Source organism: Nycticebus coucang, chromosome 19, assembly GCF_027406575.1.
Source record: "Nycticebus coucang isolate mNycCou1 chromosome 19, mNycCou1.pri, whole genome shotgun sequence".
Lineage (NCBI taxonomy): Eukaryota > Metazoa > Chordata > Mammalia > Primates > Lorisidae > Nycticebus > Nycticebus coucang.
Genome location: NC_069798.1, coordinates 27,755,434 through 27,782,934, shown reverse-complemented (window position 1 = coordinate 27,782,934; position 27,501 = coordinate 27,755,434). Strand labels below are relative to the sequence as shown.

Here is a 27,501-nt window from a genome sequence, read left to right as displayed (position 1 = left end):
CACAGTGTCCTCCATCTGTGAAATGGGGAACATTCCAAGTGTTTAGCAGAACTACTTCTCATGAACGCCCATTAGGACCAAGAGATATATTAAAATGGACTGGGAATGGGTGGGGTGAATTTGTGAGAATCAAATATCCTTAACTGTCACATTTATGAATTGTTCACTGGCCAAATAATAGTCCCATCTTCTCATCCTTCACTTCTTTTTTCATTCATTCATTCTTTTCTTTCCAACTGGATTTCAAAAGAATGATCAGGATCTCCCTTATCTATAAATAGTTATGATGACCAGGGATTCACTCTAACTTTAAATAAAACCAATGTAAGGCACAACTATTCAGGAATATTTTGTATTTACATAGTACTTAGGAATTCTGTTATTAGAAAAATAAAGGCAATGGGATTATCTTAGGTTCTAAAACTACCCACAAATTACAACACTTATATCCCCCACTTAAAAAACAAAACCAAACTTTAAATTACATTGCTGGTAAGCTTTCTTACACTAAGAAAGAAGACCAAGCTACAGTGGAATACAGAAACCTCAAGTTCTGAGCATGAAAATAATTTATTGATTAGACATCTGGTTTATTCAAGCGTTAGGCCTACTGAAGATAGAATTAACACAGCTCGTGGAATAGGAAACAATTTCATCCAGCACGTGCTTCATTTCAAATTTCCTGGGGACGCAGTTCATGCATTCTGTGGTACAGCCTCACCCTAAATTGTCCCCATGTGCTTGATGTGGATGAACTTGAACATGGTATGAGAAACTCTGTGTATAGTCAATTGGCAAGTATCATTAGTAATGAGACTCTCAGAAACATTTTTAGGCACAAGAAATAGCACTACCTACAGTGAGAGTCTTTGATAATCAAAGAAAAGAATTCCATTAAATATAATCTCACAAATAGGAAAGAAAATATATGCATTTTTGCCAATGGACTGCTTTACATATCAGAAAAAAGTCACAATGAGATTTTCTGCCTATGAGATTAGAAGATTAACTTTTAATTAATAATCAACTTTTAATTGACATTTAGGTGCTTTTATGATACTAAAAATCAGAGAAAAATAAAACCAATGTAGCCTAAATGGAATTTAGGGAAGAAATGCAGGAGTATTAATAAGGAATAACAGCTGCACTTCTTCGGCTAAGTCATTAAAAAAAATGCCAATTAAATATTTTCAGTCAAATTTTATTTAAAAAAAGCAGCAGATCAACATTACAATTCAAGAATCTAATCTAAATATGCACTTGACAATGAAGCACATCTGAGTATGAAGTGGAAAAGGTCTTCCAAAAAGCCATCAAATATATTATCTTTAAATACCCAAATAATAAATCACTCTTGTAGGCCATTTGTTAAGTGGAATCATAAAGAACTGAAGATTTATTGCTGTGAAAACAAATCTGTAGTACAGTAGTAGGAATCTTGGGTATTAAGCATAATCAGCTGAATCAAGTTAAGAAGTTGAAAATCTGGTAAGAAATTTGTGCACACAAATTATGTGTGTGCATGTGTGAGAGAAACTCTATAAGCCGGTTGACTCAAGAGCAAATGAATACTAACTCATTCAGTTGAGCCCAGACATGATGTCAAATCTCCATTTTTCAGAAGACAATTAAAAATTACAATTCTGACAGCCCACAAACCAAATTAAAAAAAAATTGTAGAAAGAAATTAAAACTATGTTCAAAGAGCCTTTTTTTTTGTAGCTCAATTTCAGCACCCCAAGGAAAATAAAAGCATCCATGACGATCACAGATGAAAATAAAATGAATGTCATTGGAATCAGTTATATTTCCCCACTGAGGTATAAAATCTATATAGAAATTTGTTACTATACTATAACAAATTGTACTTCTCATAGTTCTGTTTTAATTTTCTTTAAACCCTGTTTAATATAGTTTTTTATTGTTGTAAAAACGTTTTCATGATTTGGAATCTGGTTCCAGTTCTTTTCACTTATTTTTATATCAATATTTAATATACTGGCTACCAGTTCGAATCAGAAAAAAAAATCTTGGAAATCTCTTCATTATGACAGTATGTTCAGTAGAAATCACTGACGTGCAAGCAAACCATAAAAGATGCAGCTCTCCAGAAAGCACATTTTGTTGATTGTTTTTCATTGTCTAAATATCCTTTGCCATGATTCTTGAAGGATTCTTTCAATCTTGTAAACATCAGTGTGCATAGTCTCACTACTATGCAGTTTCACGTCCATGGACAGGAAGGCTGGTTCACAGCTAAGGAAAAGCTAGAAGAGTCTAAGTTTTAATGGCTGATAAACCTTACATCCTGCGGAGGAGGAAAGCACTTTTCCTTTTTTGCTACTTAAGAATGTGGCAGAAGTATATGCTGAGGTAGCCCAGTCAATCCTTATTTTTTTCTTTTTTTCTGGAAATTTGGTCTTAGAATATTTCTGGAAGGGTGACATTTCGAAGAAGCCACTGCTGGGACCGGCTTCCATTGCAGTCTCTAATGCTGGGCACCTGGCTATCCTCTTCTGTGGCTTTATCCAGGCACTGATTACTGTTCACATGCTGCAGGGTTAATTTCTGAAAGTGACAGAAAAAACACTTACCATGAAAGTGGAAAAAATTAAAACACTTTAATCATCACTTTTGATGATTACTAAATTCCTCTGTAGAAAAGGTGGCTTTTAGGCAATATAAATTATAAAAAAGATAATGGAGAAAAGGTACGTATTTTAAAGACAGCATTAATAGTCAAATATCAAAGTGGTGGGGGGAGTGTCAGGAACTGACCCCAAGGAAACAGTTTTCACACATCTGGTTAAGGTAGACAACTGAACATGCAAAAACAAACTGTTGGTGGGGTCAGTCCCTGGGGTATAGTAGGGTACAAAAGATCTGCAGCAAAATGACCTAAATTCTAAGTCCTAATTCTGGCATAAGCTCTATAACACTATGAAATGGTGCTTTTTTGTGTGTGCTTCAGTTTCCTAAGGGGGAAAAAAGTGCTAGATTAGTCTTTCCTAATTTAGGATCCTCAAGCTATTTTCAAACAGCTATTTCAAAACTGTCTCATGTTTTGTGATGGATGTGCTACTTAGTTCAATGTAAGCATTTCACATTGCATATCAAAGCAGTACCCTGAACCCCATAAATGCATCAATGTTCAAAGTTATGATTTAATAAAAAATAATAAAAAAAATATTTAAAAAATTGTCTCATTTTCTTGTGATAAGGCTGTTCAAGTTAATTCTGTGACTCCAAACCTAAAGTTTTTAGAAATGCAGGCCTTTCTGAAGACTCAAAATCATCAGAATGTCCAGACAGCTGGGTTTAGTATAATCGATACAAAGCCTATGTCCATATCAAATCCAGAGACTATCTCTATGGTTGAGGGAGGTGGTACAGTACAGAAAGAAGTGCATAGGAATTTGGAGTTAGACTGGGTTTATAGCCTGGGTATCTTGGATTTTCTTATATTTGAAATGAGGATCACATTACATATTTTAGCACATTTTGTGAGGTATGGAAATAATGGGTCTAAAGTGTGAAGTGCTTCACTTACAAAGGAGGTTCCTAATAAATGGCTGACAGTCATAGCTATCCATCTTCCTGGCTGCTTATTCACATTCAAGATTTGATGTTGTCATGCTGGGTTTTATAATTTCAAAAGGGCAGGGCAGATTAGAACTTACAGATACATGTTATAATGATCCACATCAATGACTCTGATAATAAACTCCAGTCACATTAAGGACTTTAAGTAGTTGTATAGGAATCTGCATTAAGAGTTATCCTTAGAGTTTACATAACTAAGGAAATGTTAAACATTAACACAAATTTATTTGATGCTTTTACTCATGGCTCTATTTTAATGTAATTCTTTTATCTGGAACCCTTTGTTTTCCTGAGGCCTCTTGTATACCATTTAAATTTAAAACAAAAAATATATAATGATTGTTATATGCAACTATTTTGACTTCTAGCCATTTACTATTCTTCCTGAAGTGGGAACAGGCAAAGGGCAGTAGACGTTTACAGACGTCACCATTAACATTGACTTTAGGTTCAGTGTTGCATACTTTAATGCTTGCAAATGTGTAAGAACAGAACCTGAAAGAGAGTCAGTATGGCTGTGATTATTTTTAGTTTTTTAAAGTAGACCTTGTACAGTTTACTGGTTGAGAGGATGGGCTTTGCAGTCAGATACTTCCTGGAGTCAATTCCAGACTTGTCATATACCAACTATGTGCCCCTAAGCAAAAACTTAATAATACATCTTTGATCCAGTTTCCTGATCTGAAAAAGGGGACAAAAACACTTACCTCACTGAGTTATTGTGAGGAAATGTGGAGAAAATGTATGTAGAAGTGCTCTAGCCCAGAGTAAGTACTTGATAAATGGCACTTATAAGTGGTAAACCTAGTATCCTAGCAATGTCCTGCACAGCCATAAACACATTTCAGCAACCAGTGAGCTGAAGCTTAGCGTGCATGATGTTGCCAAAGTCTCGGGTAAAAGAAAAACAAGGCAAACAAAAACATTCCTGAAAAGCTTCTCCCAATAGGCATCCCTTATCAGGCCCCACAGTCAGCAGTACTAGAAATAAATAAAAAAACCCCAGTAAACCACAACAAAAAATTCAGTTGGAGAGTTGATCTCTCTCATTCCCCCACCCACTGCTTTTTGGAAACAGGGTCTTACTCTGTTGCCTGGGCTAGAGTGCCGTGGCATCATCACAGCTCACTGCAACCTCAAACTCCTGGGCTCAAGTGATCTTGCCTCAGCCTTCCAAGTAGCTGAGACTATAGGCATGTGCCACCATGCCTGGCTAATTTTTCTATTTTTTATAGAGTCAGGAGTCTCGCTCTTGCTCAGGCTTGCCTTGAACTCCTGGGTTCAACCTCCCACCTTGACTTCCCAAAGTGCCAGGAATTACAGGATGTCTCAATTTCTAAAAATGTATATTTCACTTGTGTAGATTCATGAAAATACACCCATCAGAGACATAGGTTTTTGCTCTGTGTTGGGTATTTAACTGTTCAACATCAAGACAGAATTCCCATAATTCAGGAGGTGAACAGCCCCTCAAGAGACCTGGACTCCGGTGAAGGACCTTATTCAAGACATGTGTTCAATATATGACTCTGGCTGCCGACACCAGGTGCAGAGATCAGTGGTTCACAATATTGTCAGCTCTGTCTTTACAACACTCAGCAGAGGATCCAGGCAACACTGACTGGTCTCCACAGAGAAAGATTAAGGCAAATGGACAAGCCACCACTGGGATCAGCTTCCATTGCTGTCTCTAATGCTAGGTGCAAATACTTAACTATCAACTTTGAAAGGGAGAATAAAAGCTGTGATTGATCATTGCATAAAGTCTACTTGCAACCTAGAAAAAACTTATTGGCCCACTTCCTGCCCTCAATCTCTAAATGAGATTGGGTATAAATCTATATTCTATTCCAGAAAGGACAGATACAAATACCAAAGCAGAAGAGCCCAGTGTCTTATTATAAATTTTATATGATATATAGTATAAACAAGACTTAAGATATATGAACATACATATTTAATCAAAGATTGCATGGTATCTATGCGAAGAATCCTGGATCAAGAATCAAGCACATCAGGTCTCTGATCTTGGCACACCATTTACCTTCTCTGTGACCTTGGGCAATTAACTTCTAACTTGAGTTTCAATTTCTACTTGTGTAAAACAGCATCCTGGATTTATTTCTAGAATGTCTTTGAAATCTAAGATTTCTTGATTTTAGGTTTAGATTATAGATTATTGATAGAAATATTTGTTATTTTCCAGTTATGTTTTCAACAGATAAAGGCTGGGTGATTCTAATGGCTATTCCCCTACAGGGTTCCTTAGGCAGCTGGACCTCAAAACAGCTCGACTTCTCCCCATGCTCAATTTTGTCCTCTCCTTCTCCTTTTCACAGGTTTTATCCAAAAGGTGCAAACATTCTGAACACTAAGTTTTATCTTGGTGTCTGCTTTTGGGAGAAACCTGTCTGTGACATTAATTTTATCCCAGGGAGAAAAAACCTTGCAAAGTGATACAGAAGTTTTAAAACCTCAAACTCATAACTGGTTCTTTCTATATATTCCAAATTATCTCCAGCTTCTTACATGTCCTATCAAACATTTTATTTTGAAATGCCTGTTATGGGCTGGCTGGCCAGCAGCCGTTCCCAATCCCTGTGTCTTGGCTGCCTCACAGAAAGAGAAAACTAACGCTCACTTCCCACCTTCCTTGCAGCTGAGGGTCACTACAGGGCACGAGACATAAGCAGAGCCTGCTGAAGGGGTTCCAAGGAAGGCTTTTGCTTTCCTGATTTGGGGCAATATATACGGTTTTGTAACATTCACCTCATCTATTCTTTTTGCCTGAGGTAGGAAGTAACAGTGAGAGCTGTAGCAACCATTTTTGTGGCTACAAGGACAAGCCAAGGATGTGACAGCAATGTTATCCCTGACATTACTATGCCACTGAATCTGTTTACCTCTCTAGACTTAATGTAAAAAAAGTAAATCCCTACTTATTTTCATATTTATTTTAACCTACAATAAACAGGTTTTCATATTGCCAAATGATCATTTTCTAGTGAACTTAAAAGTGGGATGCCTTTTCATTTTTAACATTTGTTTGTCACAATGGCTGAGGTGCTGCTGGCACTCACTATGTGCAGCCAGAGACGCTACATATCGGGCAATGCATGGGGTGGTCACATCCAAAATGGCAGTAGCACGCACCATGGAACCCTGCAGCAGAACATTTAGGCCATTTCAAGGGCCATGTTAATGGAGCTATTAACAGATTTAATATTATTGTTACTGCAGCCTGACACTGTGAAGACCCTGGTCTCTGTCCTCTAGAATCTAACAATCTAATAAAAGAGAAAAGACTGATGGATAGCTACAAAGAAGCCTAGTATTACAGGGATCAATTATAACTGTAATTAAGTTAGGGCCCACACAGCTAATTTTAGGCTGTGATTCATGGAAGTGATGACAAAGCTGGGATCTTAAAAATGGGTAGAATTTGTCAGGTAGAGGGAAGAGTACATGTTCAGGGAACAGTGGATTAATGATTAAAGTAGACCATGGTTTGTGTATGACACAGTATAGACAGAAGATAGCTAAAGTCACAACTTTGGGCAGCAATACCATGTAAGGAGTAGAATAAAGCAGCACAGAGAAAGTTAAGAAAAGAACTTAAACAGCAGTGACTCTCAAGCCAAAGAATAAGAAAATTTGAAATATTATCTGCTTAGCAACAGTAAATACTATAGGCTGGGTGCAGCAGCTTGTGCCTATAATTCTAGAACTTTGAGAGGCTGAGGCAGGAGGATTTGCTCGAGAACACAAGTTCGAGACCAGCTTAAGCAAGAGCAAGACCCCATGTCTACAAAAATAACAAAAACTAGCTGGGCATGGTGAGCACCTGTAGTCCCAGCTACTCGGGAGACTAAGGCAGGAGGATCACTTGAGCCCAGGAGTTTGAGGTTGCTGTGAGCTAGCATGACGCTACTGTACGCTAGCTTGGGTAATGGGACTGAGATGGTCTCAAAAAATGACTCAAACAAACAAACAAACCAAAAAAACATCCAGTATGTGCTATAGAGAAGTTAAAGAAAAAGAGACTAGGATACTCCTGGCTCTGCATTTAGAAGCTGTTTCTACAGTATCATGCCAAGGCAAGAGCTAGGATGGAGTACCACGAGGCATGCCCATTTACTTTCCGTTACACAAAGCAAGAGAAAAGTAAGAAGGTATGCCGAGAGTAAAGCAGGAACCAAGTTTATCCTAACATGAAAGATACGGAGATGGAGGCAGTGGTTCCAGAACCACAGAGTAAAGGCAGAGAGGAGGAGAGGGACGCTTTGATCTTTTAAATACCTCTAAGTCAGCACCACGTACGGTGGGTGGAATGAGAGGCTCCAGAGGAAAGCAAAGTTAAATACGAAAAGTTTTGTTATACATGTCACTGAAAAATCGTCACCAGCCAGAGTGTTTAATTACCTTTAAGTATTTAACTCATTAATTAAAAAAGTCTACTTACTGCTCTGTTTCTTCCAAGCTACACTATAGAACTTAATAAGAAAATACAGAAAAGACAGTGGCTACTTAGTTACAGGACATAGGAACTGGAGGCAACTGTGATTTTGTTAAGATAATTAGAGAGATTAAAACATCTTTGATTTACTTATTTTTCCTCCTATGTCAATTTTCAGTATATATGAACAATACAAATTCAAAGTACACAAGAATTCATTCCTTTAGTGATAAAGTACATAAATATACCCAATGACACACATAATTTCATTCCTCTAGGCAACTGTGTAACTTACCACTGGGTCATACTCCCAAAGTTGGTTGCCTTTTAGGTGGTGGCATTTGAGCATCGTGACTGGGCCATTAAGTTTGGAAACATCCAAGCAAAGGTCATCTGTTCTAATTTCTTTGTTGGCAGTATAAGAGAAAACCTGGAAAACAAAAATGCACACATAAACTTAAATAGAAAAAAGAAATCATCAGGGTTTTAGAGATGCCCAATTATCTGGCAGGAAAAATGTAAGTATTATATGTGATTTTTGCACTTTTTATTAAAGTAATAGAGAATAAAATGACTCAAAAAAGCCACCACTAAGTTTACACAAAGGAAAGTAAAAATGACCTTGTATTCTCTGAATACAATGAGAGTACTGTGTAGGGCTGTTTGTCACTTGTTTGAATTAAAAGGGCAAAATCAATCTCGTGCTCAGCAATGTAAATGGAGTTCTCACAAGGGGCCTTTTACAAATGTTTCATTTAAAAAAATCATTAGATTGAAAGCTTCCTTCACCTAAGGGTCTTTATTATTTTCTCATTAAAAGTAGGAAAACATTTCCTGAAAGATGTCATGGGATAAAAAGGGCAAAGTAAAAATAAATATGAAAATTACCCCCTTTAAATGTTTACTAAGATACTCACCTGATTACCTCCCATACCGTGACAATTAAAAATTCCAACTTTTTCATTCTCTTTTCTAGCCATGTTATCTAGACATTGATTTGTTTCCACATTTCGTATCTATGGGACAATGAATAATGAAAATGTCAGAACTTGGAGAGGTTAACTAGATATACATACATACAGATAATCTAAAAATCAGCCTAAACTTTCCCTGGTACTACTCTGAAATAATCCCCAATTCCCCAGGTAAAGACTATACATTGGGGGAAAAAAATCACTGCCTAGCTGCGTTCAAGAGGAAAAATCTTTTAATTTGTTGTTTCTTTCATTTTTCTAAGCTGTTCATCTAGAACTTCAATAAACTATCCTTGGACTAATAATTCAAAGCAGCTTAACTCCCTGAATACACTATTAACCACCAAGATAAGGGCATTACTTTCAATAACTACTCTGATGACTTCCTAGGAGACACACAGCAGGTACTTTCTAGTCAGACAGTTTGGAACTTGGTATGATGCAAAAGTTTTCACTAAACATTTGTTGATTATATAAAAGTCATCAGAATTAAGAGGAATATTTTAAGCAACATTCCTTGATATTGTTTTCTTTAAACCGCTGCAGTTTAAAAGCTTATGGCAAATTAACGGACCTTTGAAAGCCTTAAATCTATTCCCAGGATGGTGTTGTTAGCAAGTAAGACAGGAGAATTTTGTCATGTAAATTTTAAAAAAGCCCAACTAATTCTGTGTGATAGATAAAGGGGGAAGTGCTTTACTTTTGTAAACAAACATATATCCTGTAAATTATTCCAATATTTTAATAAGGCACTAACCAGTCCAGATATATATTTCTTACAAAGGTACACAGTCATAGGGATAAAAAAAAGTAGATAATTTCCAGGCAGTCAGGATTAAGAACACAGGTGAAACTATGATACCAAGCACAAGATGTCTGGCCGAACTGTGGCAGGTTCTTGAGGATGACCTCAGCCCCAGAAACCAGAACTTGGATGTGGTGTTATTAGGGCATACAAGGCTTACAAGCTGGTCACAGAGGCTAAACCGGGGTGTGTCCAGAAGCCAACCAACAAGAGGCAAGACACAAACTGCCTTGGCAGTCTTTTACTGTGGCCTAGACAAGTGTCTCTTTGTTCAACACACCTATACTGTGGCCTAGTTAACAATGCTTAAGCATTGTTTCAAACTTTTCCTTCAAAACTGGGTCAGTTTCAAGAAAAAAAACTCCTTATTCTCAATTCCAGAGGCGAGTTACAGGGTGACTGCCACAAACTTTCCACGGTAGGTCACTCATTCTGGGAATTCCTTCACAGGAATGGGGCTTCAGCAAAGGGAACAGACTCTTATTAATGAGGTGTCAGTGAGAATTGAAGGCTCAAGCACCTCAAAGCAGCCCTTACTTGTTTGAGAATGAATTCCTTCAACCACAACAAAGTTCAGAGACAGGGAGCTCAAGTCAAGTCTGAAGTAGCCTTGGTAACTTGAAGGACAAACATGGGTGTCTGTGCCTGCTCAGGCACTGAACAAAATACAACCAGGCTCAATGGTTTCACCACCGCATGGCTCCCTTCTATCATCTATCTGCCTTCCTGTATCTTACATTTCTACTTTACATGTTTTCACCTTTCCTCAAATCTCATCCCACAAAACCCCTTCTGCACTCAGGTGGTAATCTTGGGCTCAACTGAAGGAACAGGTCAGTAGAAGAGACGGTCCTCACATTACACCACAAATCACCAGCTTCCACCTCCAAATCCACACGATCCACACCTGTCCCCATCCCCTCTGCCTTCCCTGCTGTTACAGGAGACGAACCCACCCACCACTATCTCCCACCCCAACAAATGCCATCCACTTATGCACAGATTTTCATATCCCGTCTACTCAAACACATGCCTCTTATAACCAATGTGACCATTTTTTTATATTCTGGTAACATGTGCATCCACAAATGTACAGTTCAGTGATACTTCTAAGTAGCTAGAATTACAGGAATGTGCCGCCAGGCTTGGCAATTTCTCTCCTTTTTAAGAATGACTAATATTCCATTATATGTTGTACCACATTTTGTTTATCCATTCTTCTGTCAATGGACATTGGGCTGCTTCCACTTCCTGGCTCTTGTGGATAGTGCTATTATAAACATGGGTGTGCGATTATCTCTGAGATCCTGATTTCACATCTTTTAGATATGTACCCAAAGGTGGGATTGCTGGATCATACGGTAGTTCTACTTTTAACTTTTTGAGGAGCCTCTACACTATTTTCCATTGCAGTTGTAGCATTTTACATTCCCACTAATAAAGGTTCCAATTTTTCCATAACTGGCCAACACTTGTCACTGTTTGTTTTTTGGACAGTGGCCATCCTAATGTGTGTCAAGTTGGCCTCCTCATTTGTATTTTCAAATTTGCTCTTTTGGATCACCCACATCACAGTTTTACCTTAATAAAAATAAACAAATAAAAACTCTTTCCTTAACAACACAGTCTCTGCCTGCCACTCCACCCATTTCTCTGCTCTTTTATAACAAAATTTCTTGCAACACTCATACATATTCATGATCTATCCAAGTGTTGTCAACTCTTAAGTTTGGTTCTCTATCATGGATCTCTCCCCTAAACGAAAAGATTTTAAAAGCAACTACCTATTCAACCATCTTCGCTTGGATCTTGAACTTCATATGCCCCAAACTGCACTGCTGAATCCCTTTGGAACCTGCTCATCCTACAGACTTTCTCATCTCAGTGAGGCCAGCTCCACAGTACCGGCGTCTCAGCTTGACAACCCACCTTGCCGTAATCCTTGACTACTCTACTCTCTGCCTTTCGCCAATACACAGCTTTGCTCTCTCCCACACAGTTCCTCCCCATGGAGCAGACAGTCTGATCCTTTTCTAATGAAAGTTTGCTCCTGTCTCTCTGTGGCTTCCTGTCTTACTCAGAAGAAAATCCAAGGCACTCGCTGTGGTCTACAGGCTCACGCAATTTGACGTCCCCCCGACACCCCCACCTTCACGTCTTTGACCTTATCTTCTACTACTCTCCCATGTGTTCACTCAATTCCAGACAACTGGCCTCTGTACCATTTCTGGAACGTGCTAAGTACACTCTCATCTTAGAAATCTTTGTACTTGTTCTTCCCTGTGCCCAGAATACTCTTTCCCTAGAAATTCATATGGCTTCTTTCACTGCCTTCAGATTTCTGCTCAAAAAAAATCACGTTGTGAGAGGCCTTTTTCAACTTCCCTACATAAAACAGCATTACTACACATGCTTACCATTCTCCATCCCTTCTGCCCTTACTGCCACCTCCCTACACACTATGTATTTGTCATAACGTACCTTCCTTCATAGATTGTAAGGGCAACAGGAACAGGACCTTTGCTTCATTCACTGCTGTATTCCAAGCACTTAAAATAATGTCTAGTATATAGTAAGTTTTCAAATATTTGTTGAATGACCAAAAGGACTGAAGAAGTGACAACCCTCCTACAACGTGAGGGGGTTACTTTTCCTGAGTGCTACGAAGATTTAATCCTAGGACACAGTCCTGTCCACACCTAGCTAGTCTGACTTACAGAGGGAAATTCTGTCCTATTAAATTCTATTACAGAAGGGTTGGATTTATTTTCCTACGTGGCTTCATGTTTTTTCTAAAAGCCATTTTATTATTAAAAGATCATAAAGAATTGCAATGAAGTCTTTTAAGCAGATAGCACAGATTTGTAATTGCAGACGTGCAACCTATTAAGGAAATACATAGCTCTACAGAAAGAATAGTGGGAAAAAAGGCAAGATTCCACAGTATAGACATGTTTCCAGGTATGTCAACTCAATGGAAATGAAACTTTTAGGAAGGTGGAGTGGGAAGAAAAGTATCACTTAGACTTACAGGGTGAGGAGGAGGAAGGAGGCAAGTGAGAGAAGTTTAACTTTAGCTAAATCAATTGAAGAAAATGACACAATAAGTTCTTCAAGTGATCAAAGGCAAGCTGGAACGATGGATGAGTGAAAATATGAAAGGCTGTCAGTGACTGCTTCTGACTGCGTAACCTAGCAGGGGTCCTCGAACTTTTTAAACAGGAGGCCAGTTCACTGTCCCTCAGACCGTTGGAGGGCTGGACTATAGTTTAAACAAAAAACTATGAACAAATTCCTATGTACACTGCACATACCTTATTTTGAAGTAAAAAACCAAAATGGGAACAAATACAATCACACCGCCTCATGTGGCCCACGGGCTGTAGTTTGAGGACCCCTGTAGGGGTTAGTATTTTCTTAAAGATGTAGAGACTGAATATTTTGGGCTTGTGGGCCATAAAGGTCTCTGTTGTTACACTACTCAACTCTGCTACTATAGTGTAAAAGTAGCTAAAGGCAGTAAAGAAACATATGTCCATATTCCAATAACAAGTTTATTTATAAAAACAGCAGGCTGGATTTAGCCTGCAGGCTAAAGTGTGCTGATCCCTGATGTGGACAATCACAGGCTTGTGCTCCTGGAAGGACTCTTCCCTTTCCTTCTCTAGAGCCTTTCTTTAAGTCAAGGGATTACATGGTCAAAACAAGGATGGATAAATCTTTATTATACAAAGGGCCTATGTATAACTAAGGCATTTTAATTGCTAAGATTGCCCCTAAAAAATACACCAAATTCCAAGAAAAGGAGTTTGAGCAAGGGAATATGAGTGGAAGAAATGACTTCATTATAAAAGGTAGAAGTTCTGTGTTGTCTTGGGAGGAAAGTATGGGATACACAAACAGCTGTCTATCTACTAGAAAGGTGGACAACAACAGGGGGGATAACAAAGACATAAAAAACATTCCCTAATGGGTAAACTCTGCAGACACCAATATGTAGCTGTTCACACAAAGAACTGTCAGCCACGCCTTAAAAGACAGCAGCCTTCAAAGTTTTTTGATCACAAGTTATGGTAAGAAATATTTTACATCATGACCCAGTAAAAACAAAATTCCTTCGCTGCAAGCAGTGCGCTTTCGAGATATCTTTTCTAGACTATTAAATAGTAGTGGTCACAAACAGTTAAACTAATTTATAATCTACTACTGGGCTATGCTGACCATCACTACCTTTTTTTTTTTTTTATTGTTGGGGATTCATTGAGAGTACAATAAGCCAGGTTACACTGATTGTAATTGTTAGGTAAAGTCTCTCTTGCAATCATGTCTTGCCCCCATAAAGTGTGACACACACCAAGGCCCCACCCCCCTCCCTCCGTCCCTCTTTCTGCTTCCCCCCCATAACCTTAATTGTCATTAATTGTCCTCATATCAAAATTGAGTACATAGGATTCATGCTTCTCCATTCTTGTGATGCTTTACTAAGAATAATGTCTTCCACTTCCATCCAGGTTAATACGAAGGATGTAAAGTCTCCATTTTTTTAAATGGCTGAATAGTATTCCATGGTATACATATACCACAGCTTGTTAATCCGTTCCTGGGTTGGTGGGCATTTAGGCTGTTTCCACATTTTGGCGATTGTAAATTGAGCTGCAATAAACAGTCTAGTACAAGTGTCCTTATGATAAAAGGATTTTTTTCCTTCTGGGTAGATGCCCAGTAATGGGATTGCCTGCAATCCTCCCATCAAATGAGAGGTCTACCTGAGTGCTTTGAGGTTTCTCCATACTTCCTTCCAGAAAGGTTGTACTAGTTTGCAGTCCCACCAGCAGTGTAAAAGTGTTCCCTTCTCTCCACATCCACGCCAGCATCTGCAGTTTTGAGATTTTGTGATGTGGGCCATTCTCACTGGGGTTAGATGATATCTCAGGGTGGTTTTGATTTGCATTTCTCTAATATATAGAGATGATGAACATTTTTTCATGTGTTTGTTAGCCATTCGTCTGTCATCTTTAGAGAAAGTTCTATTCATGTCTCTTGCCCATTGATATAAGGGATTGTTGGCTTTTTTCATGTGGATTAATTTGAGTTCTCTATAGATCCTAGTTATCAAGCTTTTGTCTGATTGAAAATAAGCAAATATCCTTTCTCATTGTGTAGGTTGTCTCTTTGCTTTGGTTATTGTCTCCTTAGCTGTACAGAAGCTTTTCGGTTTCACGAAGTCCCATTTGTTTATTTTTTTGTTGTTGCAATTGCCACGGCAGTCTTCTTCATGAAGTCTTTCCCCAGGCCAATATCTTCCAGTGTTTTTCCTACGCTTTCTTTGAGGATTTTTATTGTTTCATGCCTTAAATTGAAGTCCTTTATCCATCTTGAATCAATTTTTGTGAGTGGGGAAAGGTGTGGGTCCAGTTTCAGTCTTTTACGTGTAGACATCCAGTTCTCCCAACACCATTTATTGAATAGGGAGTCTTTCCCCCAAGGTATGCTCTTGTTTGGTTTATCGAAGATTAGGTGGTTGTAAGATGTTAGTTTCATTTCTTGGTTTTCAATTCGATTCCAAGTGTCTATGTCTCTGTTTTTGTGCCAGTACCATGCTGTCTTGAGCACTATGGCTTTGTAGTACAGACTAAAATCTGGTATGCTGATGCCCCCAGCATTATTTTTATTACTAAGAACTGCCTTAACTATATGGGTTTTTTTCTGGATCCATACAAAATGCAGAATCATTATTTCCAAATCTTGAAAGTACGATGTTGGTATTTTGATAGGAATGGCATTGAATAGGTAGATTGCTTTGGGAAGTATAGACATTTTAACAATGTTGATTCTTCCCATCCATGAGCATGGTATGTTCTTCCATTTGTTAATATCCTCTGCTATTTCCTTTCTGAGGATTTCATAGTTTTCTTTATAGAGGTCCTTCACCTCCTTCGTTAGGTATATTCCTAGGTATTTCATTTTCTTTGAAACTATGGGGAAGGGAGTTGTGTCCTTAATTAGCTTCTCATCTTGACTTTTATTGGTGTATACAAAGGCTACTGACTTGTGGATATTGATTTTATATCCTGAAACATTACTGTATTTTTTGATGACTTCTAGGAGTCTTGTGGTTGAGTCTTTGAGGTTCTCTAAGTATAAGATCATGTCGTCAGCAAAGAGGGAGAGTTTGACCTCCTCTGCTCCCATTTGGATTCCCTTTATTTCCTTGTCTTGCCTAATTGTATTGGCTAGAACTTCCAGCACTATGTTGAATAGTAAAGGTGACAGAGGACAACCTTGTCTGGTTCCAGTTCTAAGAGGAAAAGCTTTCAGTTTTACTCCATTCAGTAAAATATTGGCTGTGGGTTTGTCATAGATAGCTTCCATCAGTTTTAGAAATGTGCCACCTATGCCTATACTCTTCAGTGTTCTAATTAGAAAAGGATGCTGGATTTTATCAAATGCTTTTTCTGCATCTATTGAGAGGATCATGTGATCTTTATTTTTGCCTCTGTTATATGGTGGATAATGTTTATAGACTTGCGTACGTTAAACCAGCCTTGCATTCCTGGGATGAAGCCTACTTGATCATGATGAATGACTTTTTTGATGATAAGCTGTAATCTATTGGCTAGGATTTTGTTGAGAATTTTTGCATCTATATTCATGAGTGAGATTGGTCTGAAATTCTCCTTTTTGTTTGGGTCTTTTCCTGGTTTTGGTATCAGGGTGATGTTTGCTTCATAGAATGTGTTGGGGAAGATTCCTTCTTCCTCAATTTTTTTGGAATAATTTCTGCAGTATAGGAATAAGCTCTTCCTTGAAGGTTTGATAGAATTCTGGAATGAAGCCATCTGGATCAGGGCATTTTTTGGTTGGAAGATTTTTTATTGTTTCTTTGATCTCAGTGCTTGAAATTGGTCTGTTCAGGAGCTTTATTTCTTCCTGGCTGAGTCTAGGGAGAGGGTGTGATTCCAAATATTGATCCATTTCCTTCACATTGTCAAATTTCTGGGCATAGAGTTTCTGGTAGTATTCAGAGATGATCTCTTGTATCTCTGTGGGATCAGTTGTTATTTCCCCTTTATCATTTCTGATGGAGGTTACTAGAGATTTTACTTTTCTATTTCTAGTTAGTCTGGCCAATGGTTTATCTATTTTATTTATTTTTTCAAAAAACCAACTCCTTGTTTCATTAATTTTCTGAATGATTCTTTTGTTTTCAATTTCATTGATCTCTGATTTGATTTTGGATATTTCTTTTCTTCTACTGAGTTTAGGCTTAGATTGTTCTTCATTTTCCAATTCCATAAGATCTCTTGTGAGATTGTTGATGCACTCTCTTTCTGTTTTTCGAATGTAGGCATCTAAAGTGATGAATTTTCCTCTGAAAACTGCTTTTGCAGTATCCCACAGGTTTTGGTAGCTTGTGTCTTCATTGTTGTTATGCTCAAAGAAGTTAATGATTCCCTGTTTTATTTCTTCCTGCACCCATCTGTTATTCAACAGAAGATTGTTTAATTGCCATGCCTTTGGGTGGGGTTGAGCACTTTTGTTAGAGTTGAGTTCCACCTTTAGTGCCTTATGGTCTGAGAAGATACAAGGTAAAATTTCAATTCTTTTGATTCTGTTGATATTTATTTTGTGTCCCAGGATATGATCAATTTTGGAGAATGTTCCATGGGGTGATGAGAAGAATGTATATTCTTTATCTTTGGGGTGGAGTGTTCTATATGCATCTATCAAGCACAGTTGTTCTAGGGTCTCATTTAAATCTCTTATATCTTTGTTTAATTTCTGTTTAGAGGATCTGTCCAGCTCTGTAAGAGGAGTGTTGAAGTCCCCTGTTATTATGGTATTATCAGATATCATATTGCTCAGACTGAGTAAGGTCTGTTTCAAGAATCTAGGAGCATTTAAATTGGGTGCACAAATATTTAGAATTGAAACATCTTCTTGTTGTATTTTTCCCTTGACCAATATAAAGTGACCATCTTTGTCTTTTTTGACTTTAGTTGCTTTAAATCCACATGTATCTGAAAATAAGATTGCAACTCCTCTTTTCTTCTGAATTCCATTTGCCTGAAAAATTGTCTTCCAACCCTTGACTCGGAGCTTTAATTTGTCTTTTGAAGCCAGGTGTGTTTCTTGCAGACAGCAAATGGATGGCTTGTGTTTTTTCATCCAGTCAGCCAATCTATGTCTCTTCAGTGGGGAATTCAAGCCATTAACATTTATTGAGATAATTGATAAGTGTGGTAGTATTCTATTCGTCTTATTTGGAGAGAGTCCATTGCTTAGTCTTATCTTTTGCATCAGTGTGGAGGTTAGGTTCTGTCCTTTAATTTCTGAGTTCTTACTTTGCTGCTGATCCATTGTGGTCGTCAGTGTGCAGAACAGGTTGAAGTATTTCCTGTAGAGCTGGTCTTGTCGTGGCGAATTTCCTCAATGTTTGTATATCCGTAAATGATTTGATTTCTCCGTCAATTTTGAAGCTTAGCTTAGCAGGGTACAGAATTCTGGGCTGGAAATTGTTCTGTTTATGTAGATTAAAGGTAGATGACCATTGCCTTCTTGCTTGGAAAGTTTCATTAGAGAAGTCTGCGGTCACTCTGATGGATTTGCCTCTGTAGGTCAACTGGCGCTTACTCCTGGCAGCTGGCAGAATCTTTTCTTTTGTCTTGACTTTGGACAGGTTCATCACAATGTGTCTTGGAGAAGCTCGGTTAGAGTTGAGGCGACCTGGGGTCCGATATCCCTCTGAAAGCAGTGTGTCAGAATCTTTGGTGATATTTGGGAAATTTTCTTTTATAATATTCTCTAGTATGGCTTCCATTCCTCTGGGGCATTCTTCTTCCCCTTCTGGAATTTCTATAACTCGTATGTTGGAAGGCTTCATAAAGTCCCATAATTCTGACAGTGAACGTTCTGCTTTCTCTCTCTTCTTTTCTGCCTCTTTTACTATCTGAGTTATCTCAAAAACTTTGTCTTCTACCTCTGAAATTCTTTCTTCTGCATGGTCTAACCTGTTGCTGATACTTTCCATTGCATCTTTAAGTTCCGCAATTGACTGTTTCAGTTCCTTCAGCTCTGCTATATCCTTTTTATATTCTTCGTATCGTTCATCTCTTATTTGATTCTGTTTTTGGATTTCCTTTTGGTTATTTTCCACTTTATTAGCAGTTTCCTTCATTGTTTCCATCATTTTTTTCATTGTTTTCAACATGTGTATTCTAAATTCCCTTTCTGTCATTCCTAACATTTCTTTATAGGTGGAATCATCTGCAGTAGCTACCTCATGGTCCCTTGGCGGGGTTGTTCTGGACTGGTTCTTCATGTTGCCTGGAGTTTTCTGCTGATTCTTCCTCATGAGTAATTTCTTTTATCTGTTTCCTTGCCCTAATTTTCCTTTCACTTCCTCTTGCTCTGTAAGTTCTCGTGCCTGTGGAAGTTGTGGGTGGGTTTAGACGGATTGAACACACGTGACCACTTGCCGTTTTTCCACTGTTTTAGTCCTCCTCTTGGGGTCCAGAAGTCTCTCGCTGACTCCCTGTATTCTCACAGTGGTGATGATAGGCAGATCCTACCAGCCAGAGATGCCTGGAATCCTATCTCCCCAGACTCACGGTGCCCTGATGCAAGGAAGCTGTTACTCGGCCGCCATCTTTGAACATCACTACCTTTAAAGGGAGGATCTTGGGGAGTGAGAAGATTATTAGAAAGGATACCTAGAATATTTATGGTCCAAATCCTGGATCATTAGACTGTAGTAAAAGGAAGAGAAGGAGTTAGAATATAGCAGTAGCCTGTCACTTTTCCAAAAACAAGAAGAAAAATCAGTTAAATTGCAAATTGGTGAAAGTGGTAACTTAAGGTACACTAATAATCCTGCGATGTGTATTGATATACATAGGGCAACCATAAAAACAAAAATATAAGAATGATAACTAAGTCAGTAGAAAAGAAAATGTTGAATAAAGAAAAAGAATGGCTTTTGTTTCTTGGGAATGAATAGGAAGACCATGGATTTAGCAAGGTGAGGGGTTAAGACAGGTGTGTGTTTTTTCAAGAGAGGGAAGAATTTGGGCTTCTGGGAGAATTGTGACCTAGAGTCTGAATATTTCAGATTAAAAAAAAAGAAAAATCAGACTCTTGGGCTAAAAGGAAGGACCTATTTGGATTTCTAAACATAGAACAGAGACTTAGCTAAAGACAGACAGCTACTGACATTATAGAAATGACATTCTACAGACATTCTATAGAACATTATAGACATTATATATTCTATAGACATTATAGAAATTCATCAGGGCACATGAAATTGTTCCTGCAATCACCACAGTAGTTACGTAGGGTTGGTAGGAATTTAAGTCTCTCTCAGGTCCTATAGTACAGGCACCCTAGGGATAAAAAGCCTAAACTCCAACACAACTAATTTTGTGTTAGCTGATTATAACATTAATTATAAGGATTAATAAGCAACTGTTTTCAGGTTTCAAGAAAATTTGCTACTGAATCCTAAGAAAAATAACTAAAGACATCACCAGAAAGAACCTTCTTTCCAACCTCACTGACCAAACTGAGAAATTTAAAACTCTCAGGGCCAGGCGCAGTGGCTCACGCCTGTAATCCTAGCACTCTGAGAGGGTGGATTGCTTGAACTCAGGAGTTTGAGACCAGTCTGAGCAAGAGAGAGACCCCATCTCTAAAAACTAGCTGGGCATCTTGGCAGGAGCCTGTTATCCCAGCTACCCAGGAGGCTGAGGCAAGAGGATCGCTTGAGCCCAGAAGTTGGAGGTTGCTGGGGCAAAACAAACTCTGTTTCAAAAACCAAAACAAAACAAAACAAAAAAACCCACTCAAAGGAAAACAGATGAGTGTTGAAAATACATACAATTTACTATGAGAGGTCTTTCATGTTTTCTTGTTAGTTCTGGTTCTTTAAGCTTTGATTCAGGCTAATTAACACTTGAACATTAACTTACGGTGTATATGGTGTCAATGAAATGGGTTAATTTGTTAAAATAATAAGCCTTCTCAAGACACTGCTATATTATAACAAGTGCCCAACTATGAAAAATTAGTGGTATTCTCTCTCTTTCGAGTATTCTTCTTTTAATAAAATACAACATGATAAAAATGTAACAAGATTTCAAATTAAAAGGTAGACTCTGTCAACTTCCCTTCAGGTCATATAATTTTTTTTTTTTGCAGTTTTTGGCTGGGGCCAGGTTTGAACCCTCCACCTCCAGCATATGGGGCCAGCGCCCTACTACTTTGAGCCACAAGCACCACCCGAGGTCACATAATTTTAATATAAAGGTCCTTTCCTTGTTGGTTACTTTTTATAAAGAAACAAGAACATAATAATCACACAGAATACACATTTTTTTTACCTCTCCCAATGAGAAATAGTGACGTGGAATTTGAGAATCAGGATAAATATTCTCTAGGTACCAAGAGAAAGGCCTGCATTGTAGTTTGTGCCTTAGACCAAGTCTGGATGATATGTCTCCGTAATCTACCTTTGTAACACCTGTTGAAAGACATAATTGACTCTGAGTTATTAGTGTCCTATTAGGTAACATACATCTATTTGTATATTGAATCTAATAAGCTGGATGAACAGAAGCAGTGGTATCTCTTGGGTGATGTGTGACTATGTAAGTGACATACCACAAATCCACCATCCAAAGTATAAACCAAAGAAAAAACATTAAAATATGTCATGATTAAATTTATGTGACAATGAAATACAGCTACCAATATTAAACACAAATATAAGCGATAATGGATCAGAAAGCTTTTTTTTTTTCTTAAGAGACAGAGTCTCACTTTATTGCCCTCGGTAGAGTGCTGTGGCATCACAGCACTCTACAACAACCTCCAGCTACTGGGCTTAGATGATTCTCTTGCCTCAGCCTCCCGAGTAGGTGGGACTACAGGCGCCCGCCACAACGCCCGGCTATTTTTTTGTTGCAGTTTGGCTGGGGGCTGGGTTTGAACCCGCCACCCTCGGTATATGGGGCCAGTGCCCTACCCACTGAGCCGCAGGCGCTGTCTGGGATCAGAAAGCTTTAATATATATTTATCCAAACCAAAAATATCCAAGATCTATTTTGCTCAAATATTCAACAAAGCATCTGTTTCCAGTCAGGTTTCTCTCACAAAACTCCCTGGAGTTTTACCAGGGAGTTTGCCTCTCACATTGCCACTCAATAGTCTTGTACCTGAAACAGGAGGACAGAATAGTAGCAATGTCAGGCTGACTTATAGCTGATGGCAGAACTGTTCTCTCAAAACTCCGAACAGCAGAGAAAAGTTCCTGGAGAGAAGCCCCTTACGGCGAGTTACTGGCTCTGCACTGGCCTCCTGACAAAAGCCTGGTGCGATAGCAGGGAGGGTCTGCCTATGGGGAATGCTGGAGACCCACCAATATAACTGCAGCTTTGTTATGCTGGATGAAGAAACCAAAAATCGAGAAAGTCACATAAGCCAGGAAAATGCCAGAAAATCAATAAGCTGAAATTTCGTGGGAATATTAAATGTTGCAGTTAGGATAAAAAAAATAAAAATAGAACCTGGGTAACACCTGGGCTAGCAATACTGACCCAGATAATTTATTACTACTGTTAATAATGTATTATCCTGGGCATTCTGCCACGCACTTGCTACGCTGTGTGTGATTTCATTACTCCTCACAATGACCTTATGAGGTGGGTGTTCACCTCTGCTCAAAGCTCTGCTTCCACTCTTCAGATTCCATCAGGATTAGGGATAAGAAAGGTACAGTCTTGTATTTTTAATGCAAAAAAATGCTAACCTGGAGAAATTATATAGAAAAAATTCTTGAATTCATCCATCCACACTTCTGCAAGTCGTCTGTTATTTTTATTGATAATCTGTCCTGTGCCTCCTGGAAACGTGTAAGGTGTAGCTTTCCGAAACACATGTCCAACATGTGAGCATGTAACAATCTCCAAAGTCCCTCCACACTGCCAGATCTGAAAACAAGAGCAAAGATGACCTCATAAGATGGAGCTGGGTAACCAGGACAAGTTCACCCTGGTCTTCCCAGGGCATTTTTCTTTTCAATTGAATAGCAGTTTGCCTTTTCTTTAGACTTAAATGGAAAATATTGTAGTTACTGGTAAAAACCTTCTAAAGTACCTTCACACAATCAAATCTAAAAGTAACAGCAAAGAGGAATGTGTAAGACTAATAGTTTGCAAAAAAGTTGACATTTACTAGTTTCACAGTTGGACTTTTCACAGAATCAAGGGTACACAAGGGCACACGGTGGAGCTCCTTCTGTACAGTTATAAAGCTAACAGCTCCCCAGGAGCAAATGTTTCTGTAATTTTCACTTATTATCAAACCAAAAGTTTAAGATTAAAATACAGAAAAGAAGGTTAAAGGTTAAACATGGGAAAGACATGAGATCTAAAGTAGTATTTTTCATGATTCATAAGAGGATCATAAATTCAAATGGATTGATTACAACTAGCACTTGTTAACAAGGACCTACTGTTTCATGAGACAATTTAAAGCGTGTGTTTTGTGTGTGCATAATGTATAAATTACTGTGGTTCATGGTTAAAAAAAGCAAACAAAAATTGATCATGGAACACCCAGACAGATTCCAATTTGTTTGCCCCTCTCCAAAGCTGTGTCACAGCCTGTACATGAAATAGAACATAGGAATCTAATTAATCCATCTTGAGTTCTTCAGTGAGAAAGTGAAAGTACATTTTGTCTTCTTTGTTAGAACAATAAAAACAAAAATGGGGCAAAAGAAACAAGTATGGGCTCACATCCTTAATTTAATGGAATCCTTGTACTCCTTTCAAAATAAATGTTTATCCGTAAGTTAAAAATCTCATAACTATTTGCAATTAAAATCACATTTTGAAAAGTTTTGATTTTGTTAAATATTCATTGTTCCTATTTTCAGCTGTTCTCACAATCGTAAAATATTAGAACTGGACAGAATCTCCAAGATGGCCTAGAATTCAGCCCTCTCTTTTTATGAATACAAGAAGCAAAGCAATTTACTAGGAACATTATGAGCTTGCCGGTTCAGATTACAGCACACTTCAAATGTGGTTTCTGCTATAGTAAGCTATGTGTCTAAAGTTCATTATTTTAAAAAATACACAATGTCATGTAAAAAAAAATGTTGGTTTCAGTGAACATGAAACACACATAATTTATATAAAGTTGCTTGGGTTAAATTAATTTAGAGCCATTTCAAATTCTTTTGCCCTTTTCTTTTTATTAAAAAACATAAAGCTGGGTGGCATCTGTAGCTCAGTGGGTAGGGCACCAGCCACATACACCGAGGGTGGCAGGTTTGAACCTGGCCCGGGGAGCTAAAAAACAATGATAACTACAACAAAAAAATAGCTGGGTATTGTGGTGGGTGCCTACAGTCCCAGCTACTTGGGAGGCTGAGGCAAGAGAACTGCTTGAACCCAAGAGTTTGAGGTTGCTGTGAGCTGTGATGCCATAGCACTCTACCCAGGGTGACAGCTTGAGACTCTGTCTCAAAAAAATAAAAGAATAAAAAATAAAGCTGGTAAAGTGATTAGGTTTTATACAAGAAAACAATTTTCACTCCAGAAGGAAAAAGTGTATTATAAAATATGAAATTATGGTTTTGGCAGTTAACTACCAAAGTAACATATATAAACTACATTTTTTTAGAGACTAAATTACTTCCTTGAAAATAACAAATTAAAAACAACTCGGAAATCTTATATGTGAATTATTTATAACTGGACTCCAAAGATAACTGAATTATTTGCTCAAATAGTTTGAACCTTTAATAAACTCTTAATAGTATCACCAAACATTTTATGGGCCAAAGGCTCTGAACTCAAGTCAAACTCACACGAAATTCAATGTTTTATTTACAAATAGCATGAATAATCAAAGCATATCTACATTTGAGATTAAATAAAAGACTTATTTTTTTTCAAGGAAACTCACCCTAAAGGAAATTTCTAGGTTTTCTCCTCCCCAAATATCCATTCCAGCATCATATGTTCCAATTTCCTGAAAGTAATCTCTGTCTATAGAGAAAAGGCCTCCTGCCATTGTAGGTGTTCTGAAATTTAATCGTAATATTATATCATTACTTTTAACAATTAAGCAATTTCATAACTGTTTATAACCACTAAATAAATGAACATTCTCACACTTCTCAAAAACTTTTTTTTTTTTTTTTTGTAGAGACAGAGTCTCACTTTATGGCCCTCGGTAGAGTGCTGTGGCTTCACACAGCTCACAGCAACCTCCAACTCCTGGGCTTAAGCGATTCTCTTGCCTCAGCCTCCCGAGTAGCTGGGATACAGGCACCCGCCACAATGCCCGGCTAACTTCTCAGAAACTTTTATTGGCTTCCAGGGGAACAATAAAAATACGGAACCTCCAGTTCTGTATGCTCATGCTCCATTCTTTGGTCTTCAGACAGGTCTTGCCCATGATGTCATGCTGCCTGCTGGACCCTCAGCTGCAGCTTCTGCCCGGACACGCCTCCCTACCAGAGTCCTCAGGGTTCTATGTCTAGCACCTTTCTTGGTCCTCAGGTCCTGACTGAGCTTCCATCTCGAGCTCCTTAATTTGAAGCTATTCCTTACAATTGTCTCCATTTGACTGTGTACCCACTCCATAGTCCCTAGCAGCTGTAAAGGCTGACTATATTAACTGCCTAGATTCAGGGTAGCGTTAAACATGTCAGGTTTTAACCCTTTGACTGTGAACAACCCTACAGGTGGTCAATACAAGATGTTCTTTTGGTGAGAACGACACTTACAGGCATGTTTAGTTTCTGATAGTTTGGCAGCCAAAAGATTAAAAGGTGGCAAATATTATAAAGACATAAGATAAAAAGGATGAAAACAATGAAGCCCTTTTCCTTCATCTACCAAACATTTTTCAGGATAGGAGGAGACAAAATAAAGAATAAAATCACTATACTGCCTCCTGACTAAGCATGGTATATTTTCTGCAAAAGAGGAGTCCACTTCATAAAAATATGGCCCAGGTATGCAGAGGGATATAGGAACAGGTGAAATTAAACACAGAAATTATAATGGAGGAGGATTTAAATAAGTAAATATCAGTCCATTTGATTTTCATGAAGGATGAGTATGGAGATAAAAAATAGACTCCCACCAGGAGAAAACTCAGAATACTGTGAAGATCATATTTTAAGATGAACTGGCCACCTCTGTAACCCTACAATGTACTCATTCCATGTTCTAGAGAGGGTGGCAGCATTTGCCTTTCCAGAGGAAATAGCTGTTACCAAACAAGGTTTAGATTTACTTTGAATTTAGAAGAAAAAAAAAAATGAGAAATGGAGTCAGAGAAAATAGGCCAAAGTTCAGAATTATGCATATCATTTAGTATAGGAGCTTCTTGACCTGAGTTTTTTTATATGCTTAATTTTTTATATATGCACATATACTTATGCTCCGCCTTCATTAGAGAAGACCCATAGCTTTTATCAGATTTTCAAAAAAAGTCCAGAATAACTGAAATACTTAGGAACCCTTGATTTAGATGGTGAAATGAATTATTGCTATCTCAGTGCTTTGGGAGGCCAAGGCAGGAGGACTGCTTGAGGCCAGGAGTTCAAGGCTGCAGTGAGCTATGATTACACTACTGCTCTCCAGGCCAGGTGACTAAGCAAGATCCCGCCTAAAAAAATAAACAAAAATAAAAATAAAGGCTGGGCACCGTGGCTCACATCTGTAATCCTAACAATTGGGGAGGCCGAGGTGGGTGGATGGTTTGAGCTCACAAGTTTGAGACAAGCCTGAGCGAAAGCGAGACCCCATCTCTACTAAAAATACTAAAAATAGAGAAACTGAGGCAAGAGGATCACTTGAGCCCAAGAATTAGAGGTTGCTGTGAGCTATGATGCCATGGCACTCTACCCAGGGTGACAACTTGAGACTTGTCCCAAAAATAAAAATAAAAAGACAGAGAGGGGTGGCAGCGCCTTTGGCTCAAAGGAGTAGGGCGCCGGCCCCATATGCTGGAGGTGGCGGGATCAAGCCCAGCCTCAGCCAAAAAAAAAAAAAAAAAAAAAAAGGAGAGAGGGAGAGAGAAAGAAATACAAAGAACTGACAGCTAAATAGAGGAAGAGAATCTGAGGCTGCTAAGAACTCATGCTGGCTAGGGAAAAAAGCACACAGTTATTGATAAATCTCTTCAGCACTGCCAGAACTAGAGTTGAATTCAAGAGAAAGCAGACAACAAGAAGCCCCCAAATAGGAGAAAGCTGAAGCTGGTTCAGAAGGAACTCGATTACACTATTATGGAAGCAGAAGGTTCATACACTGGGGTAAATGCTAGAACGACCCAGCAAGCCCAAAGGTCCCAAATCCATGTTCTGAACACCACAAAGATGTTTACCACTTTCTGAAAAAAAATCTATATGTGACCAAGTGTAGAACAAAGGAAAATCAGAAAATGTATTAATGAAAATCCTTTTTATATTTTGTGTCAATACTAGCTATTTTTATGTTTGATACAAGTTTTTCTAATGATACCAGTATAGGTCTCAATTTAAAATCTTACATTATAGTGCTAGGACCCAGTTTCAGGTAGTATTTTCCACATACTGACACATAATTAACATAGGAACAGTCGCAGAGGTCCTCAAA

At 38.2% G+C, this 27,501-nt stretch overlaps 1 protein-coding gene across 6 annotated transcripts in view; it reads right to left on the bottom strand.

Annotated features, from left to right (window-relative positions):
• Nucleotides 1-551: 551 nt before the first annotated feature.
• Nucleotides 552-27,501, bottom strand: part of GALNT1 (polypeptide N-acetylgalactosaminyltransferase 1) — a 145,276-nt gene continuing 118,326 nt past the window's right edge. For all 6 annotated transcript variants that reach the window (XM_053571570.1, XM_053571569.1, XM_053571567.1 and 3 more), the window contains 6 exons: nucleotides 24,815-24,932; nucleotides 22,647-22,827; nucleotides 21,220-21,359; nucleotides 8,977-9,075; nucleotides 8,355-8,489; nucleotides 552-2,568 (listed from right to left, as the gene is read on the bottom strand). In XM_053571570.1, the coding sequence (XP_053427545.1) occupies nucleotides 2,422-2,568; nucleotides 8,355-8,489; nucleotides 8,977-9,075; nucleotides 21,220-21,359; nucleotides 22,647-22,827; nucleotides 24,815-24,932 (820 nt within the window). In that variant the 3' untranslated portion in view covers nucleotides 552-2,421. The remainder of the gene's footprint in view (nucleotides 2,569-8,354; nucleotides 8,490-8,976; nucleotides 9,076-21,219; nucleotides 21,360-22,646; nucleotides 22,828-24,814; nucleotides 24,933-27,501) is intronic.